The 18181-nt window shown below is 40.6% G+C and overlaps 1 protein-coding gene across 1 annotated transcript; it reads right to left on the bottom strand.

The window, feature by feature from the left end:
• Positions 1-2793: 2793 nt before the first annotated feature.
• On the bottom strand, positions 2794-17117 carry LOC104612026 (wall-associated receptor kinase 5-like). Its single transcript, XM_019200187.2, has 3 exons — positions 16005-17117; positions 15691-15885; positions 2794-4152 (listed from the first exon to the last, which is right to left on the bottom strand). The coding sequence occupies exons 1-3, from the start codon at positions 17008-17010 to the stop codon at positions 3095-3097; spliced, it is 2259 nt and encodes a 752-aa protein (XP_019055732.1). The 5' UTR covers positions 17011-17117; the 3' UTR covers positions 2794-3094.
• Positions 17118-18181: the final 1064 nt, after the last annotated feature.

Here is an 18181-nt window from a genome sequence, read left to right as displayed (position 1 = left end):
ACCGATACAAAATTATGGCAGTACAGATGATTTGAGTGTAAATTCCGACTTATTTTTGTTTCAAATTTTAGCTTATGTTGTTTGATTGTAGCATAAGCGAAGTAAATTAAGACATGAAACAGAATAAAATAAAACCCAAAACAAAATTAAATGAGAATTTGCATTTTTTTTATTTGTACTCCCATTTATTTCTACTAGTGCAAATAAAAATGCACTTCAACCAAATACAGCCTAAGACTCAGTTTGGGAATAGTGTTAGGTATTTATAGACCTTGTATATATTTACACTGTACATTTTGTATATGCACTCTCTTTTAAATTGTCTAATGCTCATTTTGGTAAGAGTATAAATACAAATATGTATAGTATAAATACATATAAAATAATACAAAATACAAGGATTTGCACTCTACATATTTGTATTTATACTCCTTCCAAACTGAGACTAAGGCTCCGGTTGGAAAGAGTGTAAATACAAAAATGTACAATGCAAAGCCTTATATTTTGTACTTCTATATCTGTATTTGCACTGTACATGTTTGTCTTTGTATTCTTTCCAACCTTAATATAAAGCACAGTTTGGAAGAGGTACAAATTAATACAAATATGCAGAGTGCATAACCTTGTATTTTTGTATTATTTTCTATGTATTTGCATTGCATATATTTGTATTTATACTCCTTTCAAACTGAACCTAAGGCTGTGGTTGTTGCAGTGCAAATTTATTTACACTAGTATAAATACATGAGAGTGCAAATTAAAAATATGCAAATTCTCATTTTTATTTTGGGTTTTACTTTATTCTGCTTCATGTCTTGATTTACTTCATTTGTACTGTAATCAAACAAAATAAACTAAAATTTGAAATAAAAATACATTAAAAGTTACACTCAAATCATTTGCACTGTCATAGTTTTGCAGCAGTGTAAATTTATTTGCATTGCAACCAAACACAGCCTAAGTCTCAGTTTGAAAGGAGTATAAATACAAATATGTAGATTAAAAACATTGTATTTTATATTATTTTGTATGTATTTGCAGGGTACATAATTTATATTTGTATTCTTTCCAAACAGAGACTAAAATGCAGTCTTAGCTCATCATAAAAGAGATTAAAATCTGGGTAAAGGCATTCAAATAAAAGTACTCTCGGTACTTGGATACAAATGTGAAGTCAGTGTCATCAATGAAAAGGTTTTTGTTAAAGGAGGGAGGTTCACGCATAGCGATTAGGGTTGCAATTTGGATACAAATGGGAGCCTGGTACTCTACCCAACTTGTACTCCTATTGAAGGGTTCCATATCTACAAAATTTCAAAATGCAAGGCCAGAAGTAAGGTGCACATGATTATTTATCAAAGTATTCAATCCACAGGTTGAGACATAGATTTGACCAATGATCTAAATTTCTAAATAAAAGAACACTTGGTCTAAGCTGGTGCAAAGAAAAGGGTGAGCATGGGTTGTTTCGGTTCAGTTTCATGACAGAATTTGTACAGGGTTGGTTTCATATTTTTGGAACTAGAACCTATCATGTAAAAGTTGGTTTCAATGCCAGCTTTGATCTTGGTTGTTTTGGAGACGGTTCTAAGATCTACCCATGGAACCTATTCTTTCTTTACTCCACCCCCGTTAATAAAACATGTTCATTAAAAACTTGACTGTCAATAAATATAATATGTAGTTTAAAACTTATATTATACACATTCAAATAGTAAAATGAAAACAAATGATTAAATAACTTAAGTAATTCAATGGCCTTTCTAAACATGACTGCTTGGGTTTAAATCTTTTTATCTTAAAAGTATTTTGTGGCTTATTTCAAGGCAAGTTTATTTCCAAGGCAATTTAATTACACCAAGATCAATTGATCGGGATGGTTTGGGTAGAGTAAACCCCTAGACCTTGGAACCAGCCTAGGTGGAGGCTAGTTCCAAAAATTTAGAACCAAACCCTACCCTGTAACAAATTGGGTATAGAGTCGATTCAAGACCAATTTGAAGTTGATTCCATTCAATTCCAAATAGAATCTACCCATTTACTCACCCCGAAAAATCATGACGTTTTAGGTCAAAATTAATTTAGTTAATTGACCTAAAAAGATAATTATGTTTTGTCAATTATCATTAGACAATATACAAAATGATACATCACTTTGCCCTCTCTGCACCAAAACATAGGGCTATAAAAAGATCTAGTAGAATCGAATATGGGTAGATTACACAATAGATTCGCCTGTATTTGAATATAAGTTGGATCTTATCTCTATTGATATATCAGATTTTAATCAAAATTTGGATTGTGTTTCGATGATGAATAGTATAAATAAGTCAAGTATATGGGGTGAATCCATAGTGAATCACTTTCAATAAGATTAAACTAGAATTCAAGTTAAGATAAACAGATACCTAAAACACTAGCAAATCTGACAACGTTTTTCGTGCGTGGCCGGCTTGGGTTTTTTATCCTTTTTCCTTTTTAGTATTACATAGTACAAAATGAATGGAGAATCAACAGGGGTTGAAATAGATCAGAGCAGAGCAAGGTTTACATGTGGTCTTGTGGCAATACTACAAATAGCCCGCATTTCCATGGTTTGGATCCAAAGTCTCTGTATTTGGATTGATGCAGAATGATCAGAGAGGGATCTACTTTCTCCTTTTTTATTTTTCACATAAAACCCTCATAATTCATCTTATTCCTTCATGCCCCCTAAACTTTATTTGTCAACTTAATTATGCTAATAGTCAACTTTTTTTATTTTCCTTCAACCAAGTAGAAATCCATTAGCTATTTAGTAGGATTTGTGAATTAATAACTAAAATGTATAAAACACACTTATGGTGAAACAGTAAGGACATAAGCATGAGAGAGGACACACAACACAAATGCAATACTCGTTAGAATGCAACAACTAAAGTTTCTAATATCTATATCTTAGTAAATATGACTAGAGGGATGGATTCTGCAGTAATGGTTGTTCATCAACTTGTGTTTTGAAACTATTTTCTATACTTTTGCATCCTGTTGAAGTTGAACATGTATCCCAAAGGCCCATTGGTTTATCTATGATGCATTCTACCTCTTGAATGTTTCATTCAACATGAGAATATCCTTCAGACCTCCTCAATCCCTCGAGCTCCAATGCAACTTCTTTCATTGTTGGCCTTTCCTTTCCATTTAAACTCAAGCATATCTTTGCAATGTTGGCAACCTTTTGGAGTTCATGTTTTCTACCATCTTTTAAGACTTGAGCATCAAGAATTTCAAAAAGACGATTCCCCATTATTGCAGAAATGAAATATGTGACTATGCTTCTCCCTTCTAATGGTCTAGTGAAAGAAATTGGTTCCTCCCCGGTTAGGAGCTCCACAAGAACAACCCCAAAGCTATAAACATCACTCTTTTCTGTGAGTTGACTTGACTGAAAATACTCAGGATCCAAATATCCAAAGGTCCCTTGTACCATGGTGGTTAAGTGGGTTTTATCAATTGCAATTGATCTTGAAGTCCCAAAATCAGACACCTTAGCCCTACCTTTGTCATCCAAGAGGATGTTTGAAGACTTTATGTCTCTGTGGTAAATTGGTATGGAAGTTGCTAAGTGTAAGTAAGCAATTGCTCCTGCAACTTCTGTGGCAATTCTTAAGCGATTGTCCCATGTTAACAAGAAATCTTCACTTTGATAATGGATATTGTAGAAAAGTGTTCCACCAGAGATGAATTCATAAACCAGTAGAGGAACTTCTGTCTCTAAACAACAACCCAACAATTTAACCACATTCTTATGATTGATTTGAGAAAGTATGACAACCTCATTGATGAATTGCTCAAGTTGACTCTCGTCTACTATCTTGGATTTCTTGATAGCTACAATTCTTCCATCTGATAGCATACCTTTATAAACTGTACCCTGTCCCCCTTGACCAAGAATTCGATTTTCATTATATTGATCAGTTGCCTTTGCTAATTCATCTACCGTAAAAACTTTTATTTTCTCAACATTGCCTTCTTTTGATGAAATTTGTCGTTCTAATAGCATGCCACCATTTCTTTTATAGAAAATTCCTTTGCGTTTCTTTATTTGTCTTTTCTTCAAAACATGGTACAACCAATAACTAGCTAGAAGTAGCACCATACCTAAACCTATACCTGCATGATCCATGGAAATTAAGTAGTTATGGATAACATAAGTAAGAGGAAGCTAACAAATAGAAGATTTTAATGCAACAGAGCCTATGTATGAACTTTGTTTAAAAATCTCTGATCACACATACATCTTTGAACAAAAAATGTGCATAATGGCATGGCATGCATGCCATAAAAATTTAGAGTGGTTGTATGATGTATAAAAGAAATATCAAGAAGCAACCTAAGCAATCAAACCATGTATAAAGGCCCTAGTTAGAGTCATTCATAAATGCTCATATTACAATCAAATCATGAAAAAGTATTCATAAATGCCATAAAAGTTTTGCTTGGTTTTGCTGAGATTTTCAACCAAACCGAACTAGTGCTTTTATTTGATAAAGTATACTAAATATTTAATGTTTCATTAAATGTTTAATGCTTATTAATTATTATCTTTCCCAATGACCAATTTGGCAATTCCCAATTGGGCTTTAGGCCCATTCTAACGTTTAATTAATAATAGTTAACTAAAACCTGGAGTAATTATTAATTGTTTGTTAGTAACAACCAATTTGGAAATTCCCCATTGGCATTAAGCTTTGGACCTATTCTAACTTTTAATTAATAATAGTTAATTAATTACAACTATTAGACTTTGAGGTCATTTTGACTTTTAATTAATAACACTTGTTAATTATTAAATATTCATTAATTGTTGAATGTTTACATTAATGTGGAATCAGGGTCCAAACGAGCCAAAACAAACTGGATTCAGTTATGGTCATTGCAATTCTATTGGAGAAAATGGTCAAACCAAATAGTCGGTTAGGTCCTTGGTTTTAATTGAACCGACCAATTGTACACCCCTAGGTTCAAGGGTGGTTCGAGGTTGGTTCCATTCAATTCCGGATAGAACTTTTTCATTCACTCACCCCTAAGTAGGAGTGCTTTTCTTTTTTAAATATTCATGTGATCATTCCTAGACAAAAACATAAATAGTTCCTAGCAGAAGTTCAATTAACTAAGTTAGTTGCATATTGTAAGGGTGTTTTAATGATATAGAAATTAGAGGGTAGGTTTTAACAATACTATATGAAAATATGGGGATGTTAAAAAAGTACAGGACATTTCTTTTATTGTTTGCTACTACTTCATCTCGAAGATGATTGACCTCCAACTCCCAAATGAAATTTTGGGGGTAGGCGACTTCACCCAGATCATAGGGTCATAATCCTCCAACCGGCCTAGGTTAGGCTGATTGCGATTGGTCCGGTTTTTCGTACATCAATGATCAATCAAATAAAAGAATTGTCTGAACTTCTGATTGGATATACGTTGTTCCTGGTCATGGGTAGTAGCTAGAGTGAATACAAGTATACAACGTGTGCTAGCGTGCTAGCTAGAGACTAAAGAAATACTCATGATGTAGGTGTGCCTCATGGCATCAACCAGATGGGATCCTGGCCTCACATCTCTAACTACCTCCAGCCACTCCATGGCAAGGTCAGCTATAAAAGGGGGTGCTCATCTCAAGGCAAAAGGATTTTGTTCTCACTTGCCCTCTTGCATTCAGAATCTCAAGAGAACTTTCCTTAGCTATTAAGGACTAAGCTCCGATCCCTTGTCTCAAGCCTGGTTCAACCTCTCTTTATCACTTTGATAACTTGATTGTTGGAGTCTTAACCCCTAGGATAACACCCGTGGCCTCTGACGTTTATTCTTCTCTTGCTCACAAATCAGACCCATCAGTCTCGGGCACCAATAAAATCCCCTTGTTGCCCTTGGCAGCAACAATTGGTGTCGTTTGTGGAAAACGTTTTTTAAGACTTCCCTCTATAGAAAGAATTTAATTTAATTAACTAAGCATCCGATATGGCCGATAAACAAGACCACACACACAATGCTCAAAACTTGGTCACTATGGACCAATTCAAGTTGGTCCTCGACAAACTAGACAACCTAGCCCAAAGACTTGATGAGATGGGGCATCTAAGAAGAGGCCACCCTGTTGGGAGCCAAGGGCAGTACAGTGGATGCTCCACTCATGTGCCACTGGTCCAGTACTTGATCGGCCTCGAAAAGGTTGACCCCTCAATGTCTAACAACAGTAGCCGACGGGCCAGCAAGCCCCCGCCGAAGACCTCTTGGCTCCCTATTCGAAGGGGTAATCTAGTAAGGTTCCACGACAATTGCCAGGACAACAACTGCCACCACCACCATGTAGAGAGCAATCGGAACGATGAAGGGCACTCTAGCCACTACAGTCCTCTCCTAAGGGCTAGAGGCCAATGCTATGCCTCTCCACCACTAGTGTCATATCTTCGCAATCTCCTCAACGATCATTGAGCTCGTAAGGCTCGGGATGTGCCGGCATCCAAGCACTCCAAAAATAGGGCCAACCCATTCTACGTGAGAAAGAACATGAACGAGGTCCAGGCGTCTATCGACCGATGCCTCGATAACCTCTAGGTGTAGATAGGCACCATCCAAGATCAAATCCGGTGGGTGGAGGGTCAAGGTGATGTCTCTACCAGTCAAACCCCTCATCCACTCGGATGGACACCTTCACCGACTTCATTACCTTAAACTAGCTCCCGCCTCACTTCAAGGCTCCCACTTTGGAGACTTATGATGGGAGCACTGATCTAGACGACCACTTGGAGAGCTTCAGGGCACTCATGCTCTTCTATGGGTATTCTGATGCCCTGATGTGCCGAACCTTCCAAACCACCTTCAAGGGAGTTGCGCACAGATGGTTCTCCACGCTCCCCCCTCAGTCCATCAACTTCTTGGACCAATTCGCCGTTCTCTTCCTCTCCCACTTTGTCAGCAACTAATGGTGCCAAAAGACCGTCATATCTCTTATGTTAATCAAGCAAAAGCGCGAAGCAAGTCTTCGGGCATACATTGACCGGTTCAAGCAGGAAGAGCTCGAAGTAAGGGATCTAGACCCCTCAGTCTCCATGCATGCGGCCATCAACAGCCTTCGGCCCGGACCCCTCAAATGGTCCATTTCTAAGACTCCATCCAAGAACAAGGCTGAGTTCTTAAAAAAAGCACAAAAGTACACGGCCGCCAGGAAGGCCAAAGCCAGTAAGCGCCTCTAAAACTAGAGGCCAAGTCTGACCGAGGAGCCACGGACAAGAAAAGGAAAGACAGGGGAGGCCACGACCACGATCGCACCAACAAAGGTAGTGAAGTGGCCAGCAAACACATATACTAATGCAAGTTGGGAATGAGGAGTACATGAAGTGGCCAGCCAAGATTAAAAGTAATCCCAAAAGAAGCAACCCCAAGAAGTACTGCAAGTACCACTGTGGCATTGGCTACAATACCGAGGACTGCTATGAAATCTAGGATGAGATCGAGTCCCTCCTTCGTCGCAGGCACCTAAAAGAGTATGTCAAAGATGACGCCAGCACCTCGTCCTCGCAATGCTAGCAGTGGGCTGGGCCCCAGGCCTATCACCCCTTGGCTGGAGTTGTTGATGTCATCGCTTGGGGATCAACCTAAGGCAGAGCATTGGCCTCGCCCCAAAAGTCATATGCTCGACAACTTAACATCCAAAGCCTAGAGCCTAAAAGATTGAGGCCGAAAGACGCCATCTCCTTCACCGACAATGATCTGCAAGGGATCTCACTGCCCCACGACGACGTGTTGGTAGTATCTATCACCATTGCCAACTATGTGGGGAGGAGAGTCCTCTTAGATAGCAGGTCCTTGGCTGATATCTTGTTCTACAACATGTATGATAAGATGCACCTGATGCCAGACCGGGTGCAGCATATGGACATGCCACTAGTCAGGTTCTCTGGAGAAGTCATCAAACCCAAGGGGGAGATAACCCTGCTAGTCACAATAAGGACCGAGCCTCGGCAGGTCACCCGAATAACTGAGCTCTTGGTCATGAAGATAGGCTCCCCATATAATGCCATAATAGGGAGGCGGCCGTCTCATCCTATCACCTAGCCATGAAGTTCCCTACTGAGCATGGCGTGGGAGTAGTCAAGGGGACCAACAAGTGGCTAGATAGTGCTATGCTACAACGCTAAAAGGCGAGAATTGAGGAGCCTTACCGCTAGAAGGGGATCGACCTCAGGGATGAACCGGCAAGTTAAGGTCGAACCTAAGAAGACAACATGAGCTAGGCCGAACCCACCATGAAAGCACCAATGTCAGCAAACTCCTTGGTCGAAGGCACCTTCATCCAAGCCTTCAGTCAGGCCACCAAAGGAGATGAGAAGCCTCGGCTCGCCAACACTCTGCACTCGAGTGGAAGACTAGTACTTCGCACCTAGAACGCTGAGGACATCTGAATGTATTGTCAATAATGTAAATATGACTAGTGGAAACTTTGTGAATAAAGTATGCAAGTTCCTCTCACCTTGGCTTGAGTCACTTTAGTGTTAACGTTCTCGTCTCTTCCAATCACCAGGACCCCTCGGCCATAGCACACAACCTTAACCAAGGTTATACGCTTAGACTAGATGTCGGCCCTAGGCACACGACTCTTAGAGGGTCACATGCCTAGTCACCTTCTTTAGCTAAGGCGAAAGCTTGCAGGACCTCGGCTAAAGTTAATGAGCGGGCTTTGACAACAGCCTCAGCCACAGAGACCCTCCAAAGGAGCGAGTCTTTGTGTAAGCCAAAGAACTAACATCGACCCTCCACTTAACACAAAACATGATGCACAAACACACTAAATGAACAATGCTACCTCACCAAGGCAAAGGCACTCTACGACCTCGACTAAACACCATTCGTTGGGCCTCCACCACACATGAGTCCAGACTCTAAACCCTTAAGGAAGAATACACCAGGCAGGCTAAGGCAACCACCTCCCCTATTTCTTGCGAAGGAAGTGGGTACTGAGACCTCGACTATGAGAGTCGGCCTCGGCTTGACAACCTTGAGGAGGAATGCCTTCGTAAGTAGCTAAGCCAGGAGTTATGATTTCTTTTTCTTTTTTGCAAATTATGCCTCTTTGGGGGAGGCATTGACCCCTTGCATAAAAAGAAAGAAAAGGCACAAATTTGATGAAAACTCAAAGTATATTCATTGATCATTCCACTCTTTACAAAAAGAGGCCTCTAATCGGGGAGGTTGATTCCCTTACAAAAGGAATGACAAAAAAGATGCAAAAGGATGTCCAGTGGAAGCCTCACCCCTACGTGAACGCCTTCATTCAGCTTTGACATCAACGCACTCATCATCGACTGCCTCTTGCTGAGTAGGTTGCTCATCACCTTCCTAGCCCTCGGCTGGCCCCGTCACCTTGGCCGCTTGTTGGCTTGAAGGCTGCCCTAGCTGGTCAACGTCAAAGTCTAGGAGAAGCGCCAACACCTGAGCCTTGGAGTCCTCGATGCCCTCTAAGTATGAAGCAACACCGAACCAGGCCATCTCGTCCTTATAGGCCTCAGAGGCCTTATACTCCTCCACAGCTTGAACTGAGGCCACTTGTAGCTTCTGCTCCGCCTCCTAAAGCTTTTGCCCCACCTCGTCCAAGGAAATCCTTTCAGCCCTCAACTGCTCTCTCTTTGTTGTCACCTGGGCCTTGAGCTTCTTTCAACGATCGTGCTCCCTAGAGCCACCTCGAAAAAGGACTCTCGATTGGCCCGCTCCTCGGCTAGCTGACGCTTCAGCTATTTGTTCTCCTCTTGTGAGGACCGGAGCTACTACAGTAGAACCTCTACTTTGTCACAAAGGCCAACAGTGTAGGAAGATGTTTGTAGAAACACAAAGAAAAAATCTCCATCAGCTAAAAAACAAAGTAATTGCTCTAAGTGTTAGACAGTGTATAGCTCCAATCAACTTGATGTCCATTATGACAATTATTGTGAATGAATAAAGTACATACTTGATTCATGTTATTGTGGTAATACCCTTAAACTGGACACATATGGGACTCGTGTTAGTTTACAATCTTCACAGTCATTGAATAGATCTAGGGAGATTTATCCTACCAAGGCTGACACTGATGTACTGCCAAGTTGGTTGGGGTGGCTTGTCTCAGCTGCTAGGGTGAAACCTGAGGCGCATGCAGTATGAGTTTTCTTGAAACCCTAAATCGGACCAAATTCCAGTATTGCCCTGTACCTTGGAAATACACAGGCAAAACTGGAATGTTACACCTCACCCCTAGACTCGATTATGGTACTGCACTAGGTACCGGATTGGGCTATCTTTGATATGCCAATCAATGAGACCCTTAGTGGGGGTCAAAACCTGGGTATGTTGGGACAGTCCGAGAATTCACCTAAGTGGGTGATCATAGTGACAGGATCAGCCCCTTTGTCGGACAAAGTGAATGATCAGGGTAATGCACTCTCTCTGATGAAAACCTAAACTGTCAGTAGTGGATTTCAAATGTGTTTGAAATTTGGTTTTGCGAAATATATTTATATAGAGATATACTTATATATTATGGTTTCAAATTGTTCGCAAAAATGTTTTAATTCTTGGGATCCATATGAGTAGAGTGCAGCACTGTACCTTGCAACCAAAGGAGAGGTCCTCTTTTTTCGGGTAATGTTTGATCAGTAAGGGCCGAGAGGTTAAGTGTAAGACCATTAAGGGTTATACCTGATGGGCTAATCTTGCATCTACACATAGTCCTTGGGCCTTCATAAGATGGCTGGACCCAAGGACCATTTAGTGTAAATATTGGGCCCATTAAGAGCCCATGGTGATGGACTTAGGGGGTCACTGTATTCAGTAGTGAATTTGGCCAAGCCTTGTAACAGAGGCTAAGCTGAACCCATGTGGCTGATGTGTAGATCAATGATAGGGTCCCACGCCATACAAAGAGAGCCAAACTAGATAGCATTAAAAGGAAGTGAGCCTAAAAGCTTAATGAGCCTATAGCCCGTTTCGAATTGGGCTAATTTGATTAATTAAATAGGAGCAAATTTGGGTATGGACCAGCAGATAAGGATAAGAGGATAACTCTTATTCACTTAAAGAGTCAATATCCAAATAGAGATTTGGATCAAGAAACTTCTAATTTGATTAGGAGTTGCTAATCTTGATCTGTAGATACGATAAGGGATTATCCTTATCACTTAAAGAGTTCAGATCCAAATAAAGATCTGGATCAAGAAACTCCTAATCAGATTAGGAGATCATCTCTTTAAGGCTATATATAAAGAGCAAGGTGGACCTGAAAATAGATATCATAGAAAACACAGTTTGACTACTTCTATCTTCAGTTCTTTCTCTCCCTGCTCTTGCCGCCCTACCCTATTCGATCTCCATTTTCATGGAACTAATGAAGATTAGATCTTGATATTGTTTCTTGTTAGAAGAAACAATTCTGAAGCTGTGGTCACTACCCCACTCGATTCTTGCTGAAGAATCAGAAGTTCTTGGTGAAGAACTACCTGTTGATCCTACCTCATCCTAAGCTGTGTCATCTTCATTGAAGAGAGGATTTGGTACACTCTTTGGGCATGAACACCTGCGTTTGGAGGAGCATTTTTGCGTGGATTTCGTATCAGGTATACCTCTCTCTAATTTTGGTTTCAAATTTAGTCCGGTTTGGTTACAAGAACGAACCTTAAAAATGTAGCTTTCTAAACTAGGAATGCGATTCCCGGATGGGAGAAAAGGAATTTTTAAAATTTCGTCCAACCTTCCCACAAGGTTCGGCCATCCATATGATGGATCTCCCATCCCTCCAGTGGTATCAAAGCCAGGTGCTTATCTTGAACCAAATTAGATCAGATTTAGATCTGCGCAAAAGGGCGGAAGGCATTCTATCGGATTTGCGCAATTAGTGTTTTTTCTGGGAATTGGTTCCCAGATTATGGGCGAATGATCTAGAAAATAAATCTTTATTGCTCTGTTATATTTATGGAATTGTTCTGTGAATGTTTCTGGAATATTTGGGCTACACGTGTGATGGAGACCGAAACATTCAGGTGCCAAGATTTGCGCGCCCTACTATTTCTTTTCTATTCAATTTGGTCTGTAAATAATTTTTTTAATTTTTTAGACAAATTGTATAGGAATTCGATGTGATGTAATAATAGAAATATTTATTTTCATCTAGAGATTGTTGGAGTGCGCGGCAGAGGAGAAGAAGATTTCGTAGAAGGAAGTTCTAGGATCTGCAATTTTGAAGATTTCAATTCTGCAATCTATGATTAATTTTCTTTATAGGTTTGCAGGATGTCCAAGAAAATCACAGTGCAGCCCTCTGATTTCATTTTCTTGATAATTTTGATTATCTAAATTTAATTTATTTTTTAAACCGTTATTCTTGAATTAAATCTTGAACTAGACACCAAAACTTGGGCCGATTTGTACCAGATTTGGTCCAAAGTGGTTGGACCAAATTGTTGGTTCGATGGGGTTGGTGTTTCTGACCCAAATTCGATTTCGGCCAGAGGGTTGATGGCCCACTTCAAGTTTTAATTCGCCCCCTATAAAACACAATTTTAATATGTTAAAACTGCATTAGCCCTAATTCAGCTATATGAGTCAAATTGCTTTTTGCAGTACAACCCATGTACCTAGATAATGTTATGGGCTCTATTGGGTTGATACTAATTTAACCTAATTAATTTAGGGTTTTACAGATATTTTAATTGATTGGATTAATTTGTTTCATGCATGTGATGTATGGATGTGTGATGTGTTGAATGCACATCATTGCCATGGTGTCCATGATATCATTGGATCATCTCCCTAATTGATGGGCCCCACATCAACTTTCTCCCCAAGAGGAACCGTGCGGAACCCTAGCTGTTTAGGGTCCGTTTAAATTTGACTTTGAGAAAGTCAGTGGAAGCCACTTTGATTTGACCTAAATCAGAACTAGGGCATAATATTTTGTTCCCTCCTATGAAATATAAGTGCATGTGATAGGGAGATTCATATGATGACTCTCTAAAGGCCTTCCATCATTAGCATGAAAATGTGTCATTTAATAATGAGGAGATGCACCATAAAATTGGGTTATCCATTTGCTGTTGGATCTGTTGGATTGTTTCATTAGATGATAGGGGCGTCATAGACCGATGTGGGAGGTGCCTATCCTAAAATGGAAGACTCTCTCACGATACATTGACGTTCACGAATATGATGGGTAAGAACTTACTAGACAAAACGGTTTAACCTAAAATGGCAATGAACCTTGTTTGACCGAGGCCAAAGGGAAATCTCATAAGATGAGTGGATATGATCCTTCACAGAAGGTGGTGGGGTTATAAAGTTGAAACAGTTGGCTCCATGCACTGTATGTGATTTCCCACATTACCAGAGACATAGTTCGCAATCTCCGTCACTGAGATAGGAGGGAAATCTTAGAGATAAACAAATGGAAATGGAATATTGATTAAAAGCTATTTCTATGCAAATAACATGAATCAAATCAGGTTGTGGACTAATATTTGCTTTGCCTATTATCAGAAATGGCAAACGAACAATTCGCCAAACTGTAGGATGATAATAAGCTTCAGGGCCCAAATTACGCTAACTAGTTCCGTAACCTTATGCTACTTTTGACATCCGAGAAATTGGACAAAGTTGTTAAGAACCCTGCTTTGGATCGTCCGGGTGATAGGGCTTCTAAGGCCCGTAGGAGGGAACATCAAGAATGGGAGGAGAAAAACTCTCTTGCCCAGTACTACATCATAGCCTCCTTAGACAACCAGAGACAATGACAGTTCGATCAGATTGAAGTGTCCAAGGATATCTTGGATAGTCTAAGGACCATGTAAGAAGAGTAGAATCGTTCTACTTGTCGAAAGGTCCTAAAGTAGTTTATGACCGCACAAATGTCTAAGAACTAACTGGTTCATGACCATTATCTTAAGATGATGAGATATATTAATGAATTGGAGGCTCTTGGATCTAGGATAGATCATGTCACCAAAGTTGATGCCATCCTGAATTCTTTGCTCCTTGCTTCAATCAGTTCATTATGAATTATAATATGAATAAACTAAATGTTAGCCTTCAGCAACTCAGCAATATGTTGTAGAGGGCTGAAGAACTGATAAAGAAGGATGAGCCCATAGCCATTGTTGAAGGTGGCAAATCGGACAAGAAAAAGAGGAAGACCAAGAAAAAACCTCAGAAGAAAGTTAGCAAGGCAAAAAGGCAAAAGAAGGACAAAGCATCAGATGCTTGTCACCTTTGCAAGCAGACCGGCCACCGGAAGAGGAATTGTCCTCAATGCCTGGAGACCAAGAAACAAGGTAATTTCGAATCTTTTGTCATAGAGACCAATATGTTAGTCACTTCTGGTTGGTGGCCGAGGTCTCTAGGATCAGAAGCGAGAACTCAAGGATCGAGCGAATAGTGATGACTCGCTCAACCAACGCCCCTATTTAAAGGAAAACGCACGACTCAGATTGCTTTGATCCAACGACCATGGAATTTCCGAACTGATAGCCTAAACCAACGTGTTACATGTGGTGTCAACCTCGGGGAGACAAAACAATGCCGAAGGAACAAGTCGGTCCGCCCATTGACTCCAGGTCAGGAGCAACCCAAACTAGATGACCCTTCGCGCCGTCTTGCACATGGCCACAATCGTTTGACACTGACACCCGTCCCGCACATGGATTTGCTCCAAATGACGACGACACCAGTATGGGGCATGGCTGGCGAACGTGGACCCTTCACACCCGTGCCGGCCACGGTCCTACGCTCTCGGCCCATCGTGATCCTCTAATTAGGCGAGAAGCAAACAAGAAAGTAGTCGCCACATAGTCGCCAAGAAGAGTCCTCAATAGCCAAGGCCGACACCTCCACACAATTGCATGATACTCTCTTCGACTGAAGCCGAGGTCTTTGCTCAACATGCCATCCGATGCCTCAACGCAGCTACGTAGTACTCTCTTCGGCCAAGGTTGAGGTATCTGCTTAATGCACTGCCCGACCTCGAGAGTGGGAGGCAAGTGATGTAGGTGCACTTGGTAGGCCCCGGATCACACCACGTGGCATCAGCCAGATGGGATCGTAGCTGCACATCTCTAATTGCCTCCAACCACTCCATGGCAAGGTCAGCTACAAAGGGGGTGCTCATCTCAAGGTAAAAGGATCTTACTCTCACTTGCTCTTTTGCATTCAGAATTCCATGAGAAATTTCCTTAACTATTAAGAATTAAGATCACAACCCTCGTCTCAAACCTAGTCCAAACCCTCTTTCTCACTTGGCTAACTTGACCGTTCGAATCTCCGCCCCTAACATAAAACTTAGGGCCTCTGACGCTTATTTTTCTCTGCCTCGGACACCAGCAAAATCCCCTCGGCCCCATCCTTAGCAGCAACAACACAGATTGTTGTTGTAGAAAAAAGTAAAAGAAAAGGGGAGGGCGTTAGATTCAACGACCACAATTGGCCTTCAACAGTCAACACCATGATTTTGTCGTGTTTTCCAAATCTCCATGGCTGCCTGAGTTGGTTCTGCCCTTGCTACTTATCAATCTCCCTGGATGATTTTGTTTTCAAAACCATTTTATCGTTGGGGTTTTTGTGGAAATTCTGTTTTCTAATGGATGCGGTATTGAACTAACACTTTCATGTTATCGGGAATGAAAATTTTATTACCTATGCAGACTTGAATCACTCGAAATTTTGTCTGTGAAGGTGGTGGAGGAGGAATAGGGATGCAACCACTCCCATTTCGTCTTCCGTCGCCCTCTGTACCAGATGGGCAAGAACAATTGTAACTCCCAGCCGTATTTGTGCAAATCGTTGATGGTAAGCAGTCATTCAAGGTAGGATCCGAGCATTCATTTATATCTGCAAACAATTTATGAAAAATTGGACTACAATTAATTAATGGAGATCAAATTTTTAGAGAGACTCTGCTTTTCTGTCAGAGTTCAGGAAGGTGAAATTAAATATTAAAGATCAAGTACCTTGGCATCCATGTTGGAGATAAGGGTTGCCTTGGTAGCCATCCAAACATTTGCATAGATATCCAAGCTCGTTAGGAGACTTATGACATCCGCTGTTGTTGCCACATGCGTAAGTAGTTGCGTTTCTCATTGTAACATTTTCGCAAGATTCATTTTCTATTGACCAGTCCATTACTGTTGGAACCCTTCCTCTGTTCTTGGTATAGAAATCAAAGCCAAAAAGATCAGCTACCGAAAAGTTGTACCACTCCTTGTCAGCCATGAAAGAGAATAAGCATGGATTGAAATCGGAGGAAGAGAAATTCTTGTTTACGGCCTCCAGAGTACAAGAAAAATACTTTAGTCCCCTGGTATTGGGGATGGTGGTCTGGCAATAACCCATCCCTGGATTGGTCCCTTCCAGAGTCTTGTTTTTTCCTTCACAAAAGCTGAAGCATCCGTGTTGAAACCGGCGGCCTCGATACCAGACGGTACTAGCAATGCCAGAAACAATGTAGGCTCGAGCGTCGCAACCGATGGCTGTGAATATATTATGGGTGTCGGAATAAGTGTAGGGCGTATCGCTCATATTCATGAGGAATGAGGTCGTGTTAGGGCTAACGATCGAGGAATTGTTGTAACAACTGTAGCCCATAAATGAATAGACGCGCAGTTGGCCTTGCAATGATACTTCTTCAACTTCCACTACTTTATCAGTAGACCAATAATCGATTTCCTCCCCTTTTCTGTCTTCACGAATGGAAATACCTGGTGCAAACAATTTAGGAGGGGTGAAAGTGTGGTTGCAGATTAGTTGGAAGCCAAATTCTTCTCTGTAACAGCGCGGGTCGTCTCCCATGCCGAATGGGTAGGGAACGGTGATGTTCCCACATTTATCTGGGCAGCCGGGCTTTGCCAGCTCTGACATGACTGACGATGATGATGTTGTCGCAGTTGTTAGGCACAGGAGAAGGAGAAGCACAACCTGCAAAGCCATTGTTAAGTTACTTTGAGAATGAGTTTCCATATGTGTATTGTTTATGTTATGTTAATTACTATATATGAGTAGAATATGAGCCGGCTGGGCTTCTTCCGTTGATTTCAACTCAACGACCTGCACTCCAATTTGAATCCTTCATGGAAGGATCGTCCTTCACATATTTAATTATAGTTTAAAGTTTAAACCTAATGTCGTTGATGACTTTGACGGGCCGGAGGCGATCACGTAGTTACGGTGTGAATGAGGTTTGCCTTTTTTTTTTGGTATTTTGAAATTTTTTGGTCTTGACCAGGCTTAGAAGCTCAAGCTAAAGCGATAATCTGTTTCTTGAGCCTTGTATTGGGTTGGGATGAGAGGGTAAGGTTGTGTTTTATTGTTGGGTTTTGGGGTAAGGAGGGTTACCTCTTCCCCTATTTTGATTTATCACCTATTTGATAATGGTTAATAAAATTTTTAGATGGCCCATCTTCCACCTGAGTGAATTTAGGGTAAAAAAGAAAATCTGATGTAGAAAACCTTCCGCCAATAACATTTTACTATGGCTGTGTTTGGTTTGAAAGAAAAAATAGGGAAAATATGGAAAAGATAAAGGAAATTTATAGACGCTATGTAAAGGTTTCTCTACCTTTCCCTTCCTTTCCTTACTTTTTTTCTTTCATATCAAACATAACCTATGTGATAGTATGATTAAAAGTTAACAGGCATTTTTCACTTTTGAACATTATAATAGTTGTTAAAGTTTTAAACACCTGCCCAGACTAAAATCCTATTTTATCTAAGGTTAAATTTCTTAAACTACCCTTATGGTTTTGCTAATTGACTAAGTGTATTTCTACTATTTAAAAATTGACTGACCCTACCCTTATTATTTTTGGCAATTGACTAGCTCTACTTTTACCGTTTGTATCCGTTAATATTCCATTAAATTCGTATACAGGTGATGTATATATTCTTTTTAAAACCCAATTTTACTCATATCATCTTTTTCCTTTCAACAGCAAACCGAACTGGTTCAGTCCTTAACCTGCTGCTACATTAGCCTCCTGCACCTCCGGCTCCTCTCTCACACACACTCCTCTCCTTCCCTTTTGTTTTATCTCCCTCTCTCCTTTGTTTTGTCTCCGCTATTGCTTGGATTCTCAATGTCAAAAAGGGGTAGCGGCCAAAACAGGGTTGTTGAACTCGATTTAGAGACCTA

The sequence above is a fragment of the Nelumbo nucifera genome, chromosome 2 (genome assembly GCF_055504915.1).
Source record: "Nelumbo nucifera cultivar China Antique chromosome 2, China Antique-T2T, whole genome shotgun sequence".
NCBI classification, from domain to species: domain Eukaryota; kingdom Viridiplantae; phylum Streptophyta; class Magnoliopsida; order Proteales; family Nelumbonaceae; genus Nelumbo; species Nelumbo nucifera.
The sequence above is the reverse complement of the archived record's forward strand: the minus strand, read 5'-3'. Positions and strand labels throughout refer to the sequence as shown.